The sequence below is a fragment of the Eubalaena glacialis genome, chromosome 15 (assembly GCF_028564815.1).
Source record: "Eubalaena glacialis isolate mEubGla1 chromosome 15, mEubGla1.1.hap2.+ XY, whole genome shotgun sequence".
NCBI classification, from domain to species: Eukaryota; Metazoa; Chordata; class Mammalia; order Artiodactyla; family Balaenidae; genus Eubalaena; species Eubalaena glacialis.
Genome location: NC_083730.1, coordinates 75846447 through 75860510, shown reverse-complemented (window position 1 = coordinate 75860510; position 14064 = coordinate 75846447). Strand labels below are relative to the sequence as shown.

Genomic DNA, 14064 nt, shown 5'->3' with positions numbered 1-14064 from the left:
TGGAGCCCTTATCATATTAATTTTACTTATTTTAAATTCCCAGTCTAGTAATTCCAAAATCTCTGTCATATCCCAGTCTGGTTCTGATGCTTGCTCTTCAAACTTTTTTTTCTCTTTTTTTGCCTTTGAGTATGGCTTCTAATTTTTGGTTGAAAGCTAGACATAATGTACTGGGTAAAAACAACTGAGGTAAATAGGTCTTTAATGTGAGTTTTTATGTTCTAGGGATTAAATTGTTTACCATTTGTTGCTAGTCATAGGTGCCAGAAGCTATCGTTTCTTCTGGGGTCCTTTGTTTTTTTCAGGGGTTTCTTTTTTTCAGTTTATTTTGTGTTCCCTGTTCTCTTTGGGTTTTCCTTGAGACTTCTTCATTAAGATCTGAGACTTGCAGTTCTTTCTGTTGAAATCCCATTTTGATACAGGAGCCCTATTAATGCAGTGGAAGGGGAATGTAGGGGAAGGGGAAGTGTCTACAGTTCTGTCATTAGATCTCAGCCTGTGTCCCTGGGATTTAACCTTTACAGGTGCTTTTCAAATTATTTTTCCCATTAGGTAAGAGAATGCTAGAGGGAGCTGGAGTTGAGTATTTCTTTTCCTCCACATGGAAAGCTCAAGAGGACTAGATTTGGGGACTTCCTTTTTCCAGGCTAGTTATGATCTGATAGAAACTAGGGTGGGTGCTCTGGTAAAACAGTTTCCCTTGAGGGAAGGCTTTCTTATGGAGAACAGACTGCGGTGGGCTGTTGCTCTTCTTCTCTCCCTGCCAGAAGTATGAAGGACTTTTCTATGATCTTCACCCTGAGAACGTGGTGGGACTCCTGGTGGCATAATCCATGAAAGGGTGGAGGCCCCGTAAGACTGCCCCCTCCCCTGGAGTTTTTAAGCATGTCCACAATGAGCCTCCAGAAATTCATCAATTGCAGTTTAAGTTTTGCTACCCAGATCTAGGCTCTAGCAGAGTCCTGTGCTTTGTGAAGGTGTGATTCTCTGTATTCACTTATCTAGTTCTTGTGGTGGTAACTTGCCATGTGATCTCAGTTTTCTGACGGATTTAAGAACTGTTGATTTTCAGTTTGTTCAGCTTTTCTCTTATTGTGATGACAGGAACGATGATCTCTAAGCTCCAAACATATTGGACCACAAACTGGAAGTCTTAATCTTTTATAATTAAAATTAATGTTTGCTTCTTTCCTCTGCAAATAGTTCCCTTTCATCTTTATTTGTTGGAAAAGGGAAGAGATGTATTCATGGAGTCCTTCTGCTTTTTTTAAAGCAGAATGTCACAGATTGCTCCAGGAGATGTCACATCCTAGAATTAAAGCTTTCCTTGTTGGCCCCATTCCAGAAGCTTTGATGCCAAGCCCATACTCTTTAGGGGAGATATGTATGTAGGTGATTTGCCTAGGTCTCTAAAAGTAAAAAAAGTAGAAAATAAAAAAGAGATTTGCTGCATTAGAAAAGACTAGTGTGTAGAGTGTGGGCTCCTGTTGTACACCCGGGATGATCTAGCCCCCTCCAAGTCAGAGAGGTGGGTGAGAAGTAGCAATTCCAACAGACAAGGATGATCCTCCCTATTTATCCCTACCTTGGGCTCATTTTATCCTGGGCTGCATCACTTAAACTCAAAACACACTTTTAATATTCAGGGGTCAGTCCTTGTAGCCATCACATTGTGCTATTCTCCACACCCTATGAATGGGTCCACAGGAAACTGGAAACAGGTCTGGCTTTCCGTGTCACCACTCATACAAGCCAGTGCTTTTCCACACTTGATCTACAGATCACAGACAGGTGAGGATTATGCAAAAAAACAAGAACAAAGCTTTATTATAAGTTATGAACACAACACAAGGGTTCTGGAAGGAAAACAGGGAGAGGGGAGGAGTCAGCTCCAGGCAACAGGGGGCATCCCCTTGTTCCAGGACTGAAGGAGACGAGGCTAGGGCCTCTGTCTACTGTCCTGAGGACTCTGACCGCTGGGATGGGACAAGAGCCTCAAACCACCCACCTTTCGGGGGAAGACTGCAGGCCGGGGGTGGGAACGGAATGCTGTATCTCTGGGTGCCCAGTTTGCTCCAGGATTACAGAGGTTAGGGCTACGATGTCTGTTTCACATGGAAACAGGGTCCACACGAGGCCCAGCCTGGGAGGAGGTGGACACTGATGGCTTCTCCCCAAAATTATTGGCTCAGGCCAACTTTCTCCTCTTACACCCCAGGGTAATGAATCCCGACCTGGAGGAAAATGAATTGGTCGATGGCCCAATGGTTTTATGTCCCCTGGGCAGGTGATGAGGGGGCCCTAACAGGAAGGCTGCACCTTGCTGTGCCCATCGTGGAGGCGGGGCTACTAGGAGTAGAGGCCGGAACCGACATGCCCCTAAAGGCAGCCTTGGCTGGCATGGGCTGGGCCCTCCGCTGGAAGTAGGGGAGTCCTGCCTGGGCGCGCCCCCAGAGATGTGACTTAAGCTGGGGGCAGTAGTGCCTCCAAACCCAGGCTTATTCTTAGTGCTGGGTCCCGTGGTCACCATGGGGGTGCTCTGGTGAGGAGGGCCCCAGGAGTTCAGGCCCACGCTTTCCCCATTGCTGTGTGTGGTGCTCGGGGGCCCCCTGGTTCCTGCTGTGATGCTGAGAGCTGCAAAGATGCAGCTCAGATCTAGGGCAGCCGCTCCGCTCCCAAAACCCAGCTGGGTGCTGGCATGGGTGCCCACGGTGGAATTTGTGGATGATGAGCTCCCAGAAGATGCTTGTGTGGGGCTTCCCGAAGCTGGGGGGCCCGGAGCAGAGGCTAAGGCTGGAGCTGTCCGTTTTCTATGCTGGGGAGAGCTGCCACAGGCGGTGGTTCCTCGCTGCTGCCCATCAGGGGCCCCAGAGATGGGCTGGGTAGTGGCTCCAGGCTGAAGAGGAAATCTCAGAGTCTGGGCGGGGCCGCAGAACCTGAGTGCAGGCAGGCCGGTGGTGACTGTGACTGAGGATGTGCTGTAACTGGGGGGCGTCTGCAGGGCCTGGGTAGACAAGAAGAGGTTCCCATTGGAGCCAGGGGCGGACCCCAAGAGGAGAGGCTGGGAGGGTGGAGTGGTGTCCATGGGGGTGACCTCAGGGTCAGAAGCGGCCTGGGGAGCCAGGCCCGCAGATGTGCTGGTTGAGGGTCTGGAACTGACAGTACACGTAATGGGCAGGCTGGGGGGGGCGGGGCAGTAGGGTTGGTGACGGGAGGGAGGCTCTGTGGGGTGAAGACAGGAGACCCCACGCACACGGGTGTGCGGGACTCCATTCGGGAGGTGCTGGGAGCTGCACAGAAGGCAGGTCTAGCATCCACGGCAGCTGTGACGGATGCCTTGGGCTGTAAAGGGCCTCCTCCTGCCCCATTTGTAGGAGGCCCCGAGATGAGCTTCAACTTGAAGCAGGGAAGGGAAGCCGCAGCAGCGGCAGGAGCGGGCCAGTCAGGAGCCAGGCTTCTGATCACACCGGCCATGCTTGGCACGGGGGAGGGAGTAGGGGCGGAGGGGTCTGGGGGCCTAGCACACAGGCCAGCCCTGCCTGATACTGGGGGGGAAGCGGGGGTCAGCAAGGTGAGAGGGGCTGAGGGCCATGAGTGTGAAGAGGTGCCTGGAAGAGGCTGTGGCAGGTAGAAGAGGCGGCCGGGTGAGTTGTGCTGCCTCCCAGACAAGGGATGCACAGAGGAGGCCCCTCCGGCGGATGCCGGGATGTCCACTGGGGCTGGGGAGTCCTGCTTCCTACCGCATCTCTCCAGCGGTGGATCCCTGCTGGGGTCTGGAGGGACGGCTGGCGGAGAAGCAGCCCCTGCGGCAGGCACGGGGAAGGGACAGGAAGGCTGCGTGGCGCCGAGGCCCCCGATGGCCTGGGTCTCACCTCACAGCGCACTGTTGATGCGCCGGAGCGCTGCTTCCTTCTCCGCGTCTAGGTGTTCAGCGGTGACCCGGAAACCCAGCTCAGGGGGTGAGGGCAGCCTCAGAGGCTCCCCTCGCCTGTGCGGCAGCAGAGGAATCCTGCGTTTTCGGGGCCTGGGACTGTCAGATGTGGGTGAGCAGTTCCTCCGGGTCCGTTTCTGCCCTCTTGTTGCCTCTGCACCCTTGTCAGGCTGGCTTTTGCTCTGGGAAACCACCGGAGCTGCAGAGGGCGATGGACGGCCCTCCTCGCTCCCTTTCTTTGAGGACTTCTGGGGCAGCCCTTGCGGTATGGCGGGACCCCTCCTTCTCTGCACTGGCGGGAAACCTCGGGTGGAGCTATATGAGCTCGTGATGGCGTTTCTTTGGCGGCAGGAGCTCATAAAAGAGGTCTGGAGTTTCCTCTTGTAGCTGTCTTCTGCGCTCTTGGCGTCGAGGTGTATCTGCAGAGGTCCAGGCCTGGGCACGAAGAAAGAGACCCCCAGGGGCCTAAATGCAGATCGTGTGCCCCCGGTGCCATCGGGGCCGCTTCTCCGGTCGTCATTCCTCCCGGTGACTGTGGGGACTTCCTCCTGCTTGGCCATCCCTTTCCCGCTCTCTCCCAGGGCCCTCAATGCCGTCTTCTCTGTGCACCGACTACTGTTCGGGACACACCTGGGTGTCGTGGGCGGCACTGGCTGCCCCCGCGCCACACTGACAGTGACTGTGTCCACTGCAGACACTGAGCTGCGGGACATCGTGGAGGTGTGAGCACCCATCACCACCTTCTTCCGATGGCCTCGCCTGCAGATGGCGATAAGGACCCCCAGAAAGGAGCGCAGGGTCTGCGGGATGCTGCAATGTGGTCTCAGAGACTCTGTGGCAAAGCGCAGATGCAGAGTCACTGGACACTTGTGGGATGGCCTGCGAGTGGATAGCGGGCCATGGACAGCTGGGTGACCCGGGCCGGCCACGGGAAGTCGGTGGGCGCGGGGAGCGGGCTGGGGGCGGCCGAGCCCTCCTGGGAGGTGCTGGTCCCCCAGTGCCCTGGGCGGGGGTGAGGGGCAGGGCCTGCCTAGGTAACTGTCCCTAGAGAACTTGGGTGAGGTCGGTCCTTGGACAGAGAGCTGGGCTCCGAGCGCTCTCCTTCAGCTGCCAACTCGGCCAAAGGCGAAGTGCGCACTGTTTGGCCTGTTGCTGGGACGCAGCTCTGGAACCTGTGAGCGAAGAATGGGCGCGTGTTCGCGGGGCGCGTTCGCGGGACGCATGCGCAGAAGACATGTGAGGCCCTGGGGCGCACAGGTGAGGATGCGCCCCTGGACCGTCTAGCGCTTCTGAATCTCCCGGGGTCTGAGGGTTGGAGGTGTTTGCCTTGAGGGTGATGAGCTTCTTGGCAGGACAGCTGGCCCTTCTCCCCTGGCCGGGCCCCAGTGCTGTCGGGGGAACTAACTGTACTGGACGGGGTCCCTGCCCAGCAAAGTGGAGCAAGGTTGCTGGCTGTGCAGCTCCCACAAGAGGCGGCAGCTTTGGCAGCAGCGCCTCTGCGTCCTCCTGCCGTTTCCCCTGGCGGCACCGGAGGGGAGAGCCGCTAAGAACAGAAGTGCCCACACCACCCAGATCCTGCTGGGGTGACACCTGAAGTGGTGGCCAGGGCTGGCTGAGAGGGCCATACCTACCATATGACCCCAAAACCCACTCCTAGGCAATTAACCAAGAGAAAAACTTTTCACAAAACACGAATGTGAACGTTTTAGCTATCTTGTCCACAATTCCTAAATATAGGACTATTGAGGTTACCCAGTTTTCTTGAGTTTGTCATTTTTTAATTGTTCTTGGAATAACACTATGTATACATATTGTTTCACAGTCTAGAGTTAATATTTTACCAATTAAATAAAATTCAGAAGGCTTACATCCATATAGATTCTTTTACCTTCCACTCTTTGTTATAGTTGTCATATGTGTCACCTTTATATGACTTGAACGCCACCCTCTGAGACTGTGGTATCCTTTTTTCATACATATACAGGGAATTCCCTGGCAGTCCAGTGGTTAGGACTCAGCACTTTCACTGCTGGGGCCCCGGGTTCAATCCCTGGTAGGGGAACTAAGATCCCGCAAGCCATGCAGGCGCGGCCAAAAAAATAAAAAGTCATACATATATAAAATAATGTAAGGGGATAATTTTTCCAGATACTTGCCATTTTTGTTGCCCTTCTTTTGTTTCTGAAGTTGCAAGCTTACTTCTTTCTTGTGTCATTTCACTTCAGCCTGAAGAAGTTCCTTTCATGTAATATTTTTATAGCAAATTGTCTGGTGATGAATTCTCTTAGTTTTCTCTCATCTCCATCAGCCTTCATTTTGGGTTTTGTTTGGCTTTCAATCTTTAAGGATATCTTTGCTTTAAGGATATAATATCCTGGTTTGGTCTTTTCCTTTAATGCTTTAAAGATGTTATTCCATTCTTTTCTGGTCTCTATGTTTTCTGATGAGAAATCACAGTCCATCAAGTTGACATTCTGTGATGTATAACAGGTCGTTTTCCTTGACTGCTTTCAAGATTATTCTACACCTTTGCTTTTTTATCAGATTGTGTGTCAGGGTGAGGCTTTCTGAGCTTAGATCTGTGTCTCTAAATCAGTGATGTTTTCAACCATTCTTTTCCTCATATATTTTCTTCTGCACCTTTCCTTCAGACCCTCCAACGGCACAAAAGGTAGAACTTGCAATATTGTTTCACATGTCTCTGAGACTTAATTTTTGTTCAGTCATTTTTCCTCTTTGTTTTTCAGATTGTGCCATTTCTATTGATCCATTATTTTTCTGAATCTTTCCTCTGTCTTCGCTGTTCTGTTATTCAGCCCATCCCCATCCAGTGAATGTTTGCTTTTGGATATTGCATGTTAATTTCTAGAATTTCCATTTGCTTCTTTTTCATAGTTTTTACTTCTCTGTGAAGAACTTCTTTCCATTAATTTCAAGAGGATTTACCTTTACCTCATTGAGCATGGTTGTAATGGATGCTTTGTCTGCTAATTCCTTCATGTGGGTTATTTCAGGGATGGGTCTGTTGATTGCCTTTTTCTCTTGAGAATTGGTCACATTTTCCTAGTTCTTTGTATGCTCTGTTGCGTGATTTTGGGTGGTATCCTGGAAAGTTTGCTTATTATGTTTCAAGACTCTGGTTCCTATTAAAATCCTCCAGAGATTGTTACTTTTTCTTTTTCTGTTGTTTTTATGAAGCAATTCATGAACCTATGGTCAAACACGTATTGTGCCTTGTCTTCTGAGTTGTTCCAGTCTTGGTGCGGTTTTCAGGACACTGCTGTGCTGTTTGTGTCCACATGGTGCACGTACCACTCAGGGGTTAATCTGGGAATTGAGTGGCAGTTTATACTGTAGTTCACTTCTGCAAGCCTCTACTCTGCCTCGTTGGGTCTGTCTGTGCATGAGGCTCAGGGGGATCCCAGGACTTATGTTGGCTCATACACAGACCTAAATAGTCTCCTCCTCTAGCTCTCTCCTCTTTGGGCTTCTACCCACATTCTCAGGCTTCAGGGACCCCTCCTACATGTTCCTCAAAGTGTTTCAGCCTCCATGCTGTCATGCAGTTCCATATGGCCAGGTTGACCTTTCAGGTGAAATAGCAAGAGAAAAGAAAGGAAAATAACAGGCATTCCCCCACACTCTTCAGACAATAGGAGCCTCTTTACCTGTTCCTTTGTCCAGAGACACAGGTCATTTCTCAGTGAAGGCCTCTGCCATCACTGAGGTTGCAGGGGAGATGTGGTAACTGGGGAGAAAAAAACAAATGGGGATGACCCCCTCACTCCTCAACATGCAAGCCCCCCACTTTCTCACTTGTCTGGCTAGAAATAAAGGGTTGATCCCACGGTTTTAACTTTCAGCTGCTGCTGGACTTTGCATGCCTTGCGTGAGCTGGGAGACAGAGGCAGGAAAAAAACCACCATAATCACCCTGTTACGGGCTGTTATTCAACTTTGGACTTCCAGGCCCCATCTGCCTGTTAGTGTTCACTTCTTAGAGCTTCAAGTGCATGCTTTTTGTCCTCTATCTTGAGTTTCATTTGTAATCTGCGTGAGAGAGGTTGTATGGGGCTTTCTCCATCTTGGCCCAACCAGAAGTCTACCGTTACTTTAAAAATAAATATATTTAGGTTGTCGCATATAGCAAGATATCCTCCTCTTTTCAGGCTGAATAGTGTTCCATTGTGCGTATGCCACATTTTCTTTATCCATTCATCTGTTTATGGACATTAAGTTGTTTCCGTACCTTGGCTATTGTGGCTAATGCTGCCATAAAAATGGGAGTGCAGATGTCTCTTTTGAGATCCTAATTTCGATTCTTTTGGATATAGACCCAGGAGTGAGATGGCTCGATCATGCTACGTGAAATAAGCCAGTAACAGAAGGACAAATATTGCGTGGTTCCACTTTTATTAAGTATCTAAAATAGTCAAACTCACTCCAGTTGATAACAGTGAATTGTATAATTGATATTTGCTGAGAGAGTAGAACTTAAATGTTTTCACCCCCACCCCATTAACTTGATGGGGGAAATCCTTTCACAATGTATCAGATCATCGGGTCACTGAACAAGGGCTAGCTGCCTGATGTGCATAGAAGCCAATACTATGGCACTGGGTTTTGAGGAGAGAGCTTTATTGTGAGGTCAATCGACAAGGAGACAGGAGGCAAGGCTCTCAAATCTGTCTCCTTGATCTAGGGTTTGGGGTGAAATTTAAGGAGTCAGGGGAACTTCAAACTTGGAAGCTGATCGGCTAGTGTTGAATCAGTCCATAGAAACAGCTACTCCTGCACCTGGAAGCCAGCTTTTCCTTACTGAAGGACTCCTCGCTTTGTAAAGGGCTCTGGTGGCAACATTTCTATTCTTTAAGTTCTGTAGACTGAAGATTCTGGGTCATGCTGGAGACATGGGTTCCCATCTTCTACGTGCACAGTGCTGTCTCTGTAAAATAACTCAAGGTTTGATTAGTCAACCTATATAAGGAGGCAAAACCAGTTTAAGCTGGTATTGTTTCAGTTTGATTATTCAGCAGTCTCTTTAAGGAGGCAAAACCAGTTTAACCAGTTTAATGTTTTACATGCTTTTTCAACCACGTTGTAAATAACTCACAACTGTGTTTGTCAATTATACTCCAATAAAGCTGAAAAAAAGGACCCCTTCCTCCCAAAAAAGAAAAAAATGTCAGACTCATACAGAGAGTAGAATGGTGATTGCCAGGAGCTGGCGGGAGGGGAAAATGGGGAGTTGTTGTTAAACAGGCATAAAATTTCAGTTCTGCAAATGAATACGTTCTAGAGATCTGCTGTACAACATCTAACAATATCGTTTGTGCATTTAAAAATTTAAGAGGGGAGATCTCAAGTGTTCTTACCACAATAAAAAAAGTTAGGCAATTTCTGGTTATCACAGAATGCTTGGAATATATAACTAAAGCAGTAATATGCTAAATATCAAACTCGATAATGAGGTAATTTCCAAGAAATAAAAATTAGGATTGTTTGACAATAGAAGAATAAGTATGTCTCTCCATATGCACTCTGAAAAAAAGATGTTTCTATAAATGCATGTGAAAGAAAATGTTTCATAGTTATTTCTATTTTAATATGATCATGGCACATTAAAATGTATTAGTGCTTGCCTGTGAACACTAAGGTCACTTGATTTGTAATTTTCTATATTGTTCTATATTTTTGTGACTAAAGGCATTACTTGGGGGAATTAAAAGAATATCTTGAAGCGAGTTTGGCTTTGGATCTGCCACTAATTCCTATTTAACCTTAATTCAGGGGTCGGATTCTTTGACCCAAGGAAACAGAATAGTATAAAAAGAAAGAATGTGAGTGTCAGATGGTGGCAGTGATTAAGTATAGCAAGAGATGTCTTTGCAAAAGTTACTGTTGGTCCCAGAAGACTCTCACTTAGCTGTGTGACCCTGGGCAAGTCACTTCACCTAAATCTGTGAATTATAGGGCTGTGGTGATGATTTAAAAGTGACTGGGCACGGTGGACACTCGGAAATCCTGGGTTCTCAATAAAGCCACTGCCCTGCTCCTTGGTCCTTTGGAATTACTATATTAGTAAAATTTATACTTGACAGTAATTTTAGCTTAAAGTTTATTTTGTCTATTTCGTCTCAGCCTTTTGGCTAAGATCATGTGTAGTATCTGTTCTTGTCAATTTAAAGTTTATTTTCTTTGATATCATTGCAGCTGTTCCCACTTTTGCTTTCCACTTGCATTGACTATCTTTTCCATCCCTTCACTTTGAGCCTATATGTGTCCTTAAAGCTGAAGCGATTCTACTGTAGGCAGCATACAGTTGCATCTTTTATTAATCTATCCATATGCCTTTGGATTGGTGAATTCAATCCATTGAATTTAGAATTATTGAGAACTTACTAATGCCATCTTACTGTTTTCTGGTTGTTTTGTATTCCCGTTGTTTCTTTTCCCCTCCGTTTCTGCCTGCCTTTGTGAATTGGTTATTTTCTGTGGTGGTGTGCTGCTTCCCCGTTCTTTATCTTCGGTTCATCTGCTCTAGGTTTTGCTTTGTGGTTACCATGAAGCTTACATAAGACATCTCATAGACATCTCTTAAAATCGTCCATTTTAAGCTGACAGCGTCTTAACTTCAATTGCCTACAAAAACTTTACCTTTTTACTCCCCACTCTTGTTTTTGATGTCGTTATTTATGTCTTTTTATATTGTGTGTTTGTTAATACATTACAGTAGCTATAATTATTTTAAATACTCTTTTCCTTTGACCTTTATAATTAAGTGGCTAACACACCTTCCTGTTACAGATTTAGAGTTTTCTGATTGTATATTTACCTTTACCAATGTGTTGTATACTTTTATACGTTTTCATGTTGCTGATTACTGTCTTTTCATTTCAGCTTGAAGAATTCTTTTCAGCATTTCTTTCAAGGCAGGTCTAATGGTGATGAACTCCCTCAGCTTTTGTCTGCCTAGAAAAATCTTTATTTCTCCTTCATATCTGAAGGATAACTTTGATGGATAGAGTATTTTTGGTTGGCTTTTTTTTTTTCTTTCTTTCAACATGTTGAATATGTCATTCCACTCTCTCCTGGCCTGTCGGGTTTCTGCTGAGAAATCTGCTGATAGTGTAATGGGGGTTCCTTTGTAAGTTAAAATCTTTTTTCCCCTGACTGCTTTTAGAATTCTTTATCCTTTGATTTTTGACAATTTCATTATAATGTGTCTTGGAGAAGGTCTTTTGCATTGAGATAGTAGGACACTCTTTTAGCTTCAAGAACCTGGATGTTGTTGAGATTAACCTGGTATAAATTCAAGTTAGAGTGTTTTAATTTTAGGATGTTAAAGGTAATCCCCATGGTAAACACAAAGAAAATAGCTATAGAATATACCCAAAAGGAAGTGAGAAAGTAATTTAAATATTTTACTGTAAGAAATCAGCTAAACACACACAAAGAAAGATAGGAATGCAGGAAATGAGGGGCAAAAAAGCTTTGGGCATATGGAAAACAAATAGCACAATAGCAGAAATAAGTCTTTTTTTTTAATCAGTAATTACTTTAAATGTAAATGGATTAAACTCTCCAATCAAAATACAGAGATTGGCGGAATAGGTAAAAACATATGATCCAACTATATGCTGTCTACAAGAGACTCACTTGAGATCAAAAGACTCAAACAGGTTGAAAGGATAGAAAAAGGAATTCCAAACTCAGTGAGAAAACTCAAATAGTAACCAAAAGAGAGCAGGAGTGTCTATACCAATATCAGACAAAATAGACTTTGAATTTAAAATGGATCAAAGACTTAAATATAAGAGCTATACAAATTTCTGAAGAAAAAAAGGGATAAATCTTCATAGTCTTGGATTTGGCAACGAACTCTTAAATATGATGGCAAAAGCACAAGCAACAAAAGGAAAAAGAAATAGTACTTTATCAAAATTAAAATCCTTTGTGTTTCAAAGAACACGACATAATAGAGATAGCCTCAACCACCAGAGAGCAGACAGCAGAAGCAAGAAAAACTACAATCCTGCAGCCTGTGGAACAAAAACCACATTTACAGAAAGATAGACAAGATGAAAAGGCAGAGGGCTATATACCAGATGAAGGAACAAGAAAAAAACCCAGAAAAACAACTAAATGAAGTGGAGATAGGCAACCTTCCAGAAAAAGAATTCAGAATAATGATAGTGAAGATGATCCAGGACCTCGGAATAAGACTGGAGGCAAAGATTGAGAAGATGCAAGAAATGATTAACAAAGACCTAGAAGAATTAAAGAACAAACAAACAGAGATGACCAATACAATAACTGAAATGAAAACTACACTAGAAGGAATCAATAGCAGAATAACTGAGGCAGAAGAACGGATAAGTGACCTGGAAGACAGAATGGTGGAATTCACTGCTGCGGAACAGAATGAAGAAAAAAGAATGAAAAGAAATGAAGACAGCCTAAGAGACCTCTGGGACAACATTAAACGCAACAACATTTGCATTATAGGGGTCCCAGAAGGAGAAGAGAGAGAGAAAGGACCTGAGAAAATATTTGAAGAGATTATAGTCAAAAACTTCCCTAACATGGGAGAGGAAATAGCCACCCAAGTCCAGGAAGCGCAGAGAGTCCCATACAGGATAAACCCAAGGAGAAACACGCCGAGACACATAGTAATCAAAGTGGCAAAAATTAAAGACAAAGAAAAATTGTTGAAAGCAGCAAGGGAAAAAAGACAAATAACATACAAGGGAACTCCCATAAGGTTAACAGCTGATTTCTCAGCAGAAACTCTACAAGCCAGAAGGGAGTGGCATGATATACTTAAAGTGATGAAAGGGAAGAACCTACAACCAAGATTACTCTACCCGGCAAGGATCTCATTTAGATTTGATGGAGAAATCAAGAGCTTTACAGACAAGCAAAAGCTAAGAGAATTCAGCACCACCAAACCAGCTCTACAACAAATGCTAAAGGAACTTCTCTAAGTGGGAAACACAAGAGAAGAAAAGAACCTACAAAAACAAACCCAAAACAATTAAGAAAATGGTCATAGGAACATACATATCGATAATTACCTTAAACGTGAATGGATTAAATGCTCCAACCAAAAGACACAGGCTTGCTGAATGGATACAAAAACAAGACCCATATATATGCTGTCTACAAGAGACCCACTTTAGACCTAGGGACACATACAGACTGAAAATGAGGGGATGGAAAAAGATATTCCATGCAAATGGAAATCAAAAGAAAGCTGGAGTAGCTATACTCATATCAGATAAAATAGACTTTAAAATAAAGAATGTTACAAGAGACAAGGAAGGACACTACATAATGATCAAGGGATCAATCCAAGAAGAAGATATAACAATTATAAATATATGTGCACCCAACATAGGAGCACCTCAATACATAAGGCAACTGCTAACAGCTATAAAAGAGGAAATCGACAGTAACACAATAATAGTGGGGGACTTTAACACCTCACTTACACCAATGAACAGATCATCCAAAATGAAAATAAATAAGGAAACAGAAGCTTTAAATGACACAATAGACCAGATAGATTTAATTGATATTTATAGGACATTCCATCCAAAAACAGCAGATTACACATTCTTCTCAAGTGCGCACGGAATATTCTCCAGGATAGATCACATCTTGGGTCACAAATCAAGCCTCAGTAAATTTAAGAAAATTGAAATCATATCAAGCATCTTTTCTGACCACAACGCTATGAGATTAGAAATGAATTACAGGGAAAAAAACGTAAAAAACACAAACACATGGAGGCTAAACAATACGTTACTAAATAACCAAGAGATCACTGAAGAAATCAAAGAGGAAATCAAAAAATACCTAGAGACAAATGACAATGAAAACACGACGACCCAAAACCTATGGGATGCAGCAAAAGCAGTTCTAAGAGGGAAGTTTATAGCTATACAAGCCTACCTAAAGAAACAAGAAAAATCTCAAGTAAACAATCTTACCTTACACCTAAAGAAACTAGAGAAAGAAGAACAAACAAAACCCAAAGTTAGCAGAAGGAAAGAAATCATAAAGATCACAGCAGAAATAAATGAAATAGAAACAAAGAAAACAATAGCAAAGATCAATAAAACTAAAAGC

The 14064-nt window shown here is 44.8% G+C and overlaps 1 protein-coding gene and 1 pseudogene across 1 annotated transcript; one reads left to right on the top strand and one right to left on the bottom strand.

The window, feature by feature from the left end:
* Positions 1-2188: 2188 nt before the first annotated feature.
* On the bottom strand, positions 2189-4644 carry LOC133075190 (putative POM121-like protein 1-like). The gene is made up of 3 exons (XM_061169259.1): positions 3885-4644; positions 3166-3803; positions 2189-3112 (listed from the first exon to the last, which is right to left on the bottom strand). The coding sequence occupies exons 1-3, from the start codon at positions 4642-4644 to the stop codon at positions 2189-2191; spliced, it is 2322 nt and encodes a 773-aa protein (XP_061025242.1).
* Positions 4645-10059: 5415 nt separating this feature from the next.
* LOC133076023 (U2 spliceosomal RNA) lies at positions 10060-10158 on the top strand (annotated as a pseudogene).
* Positions 10159-14064: the final 3906 nt, after the last annotated feature.

Excerpts from the sequence above, each read along its gene's own strand:
- LOC133075190 (XM_061169259.1), bottom strand. The coding sequence starts at position 4,644 with ATGTCCCGCAGCTCAGTGTCTGCAGTGGACACAGTCACTGTCAGTGTG. Across the intron at positions 3,804-3,884 it reads AGCGCTCCGGCGCATCAACA|GGGCTGCTTCTCCGCCAGCC; the intron begins GTGCGCTGTGAG and ends TGCCTGCCGCAG. Across the intron at positions 3,113-3,165 it reads CCCCAGCCTGCCCATTACGT|GCCGCTTCTGACCCTGAGGT; the intron begins GTACTGTCAGTT and ends CTGGCTCCCCAG.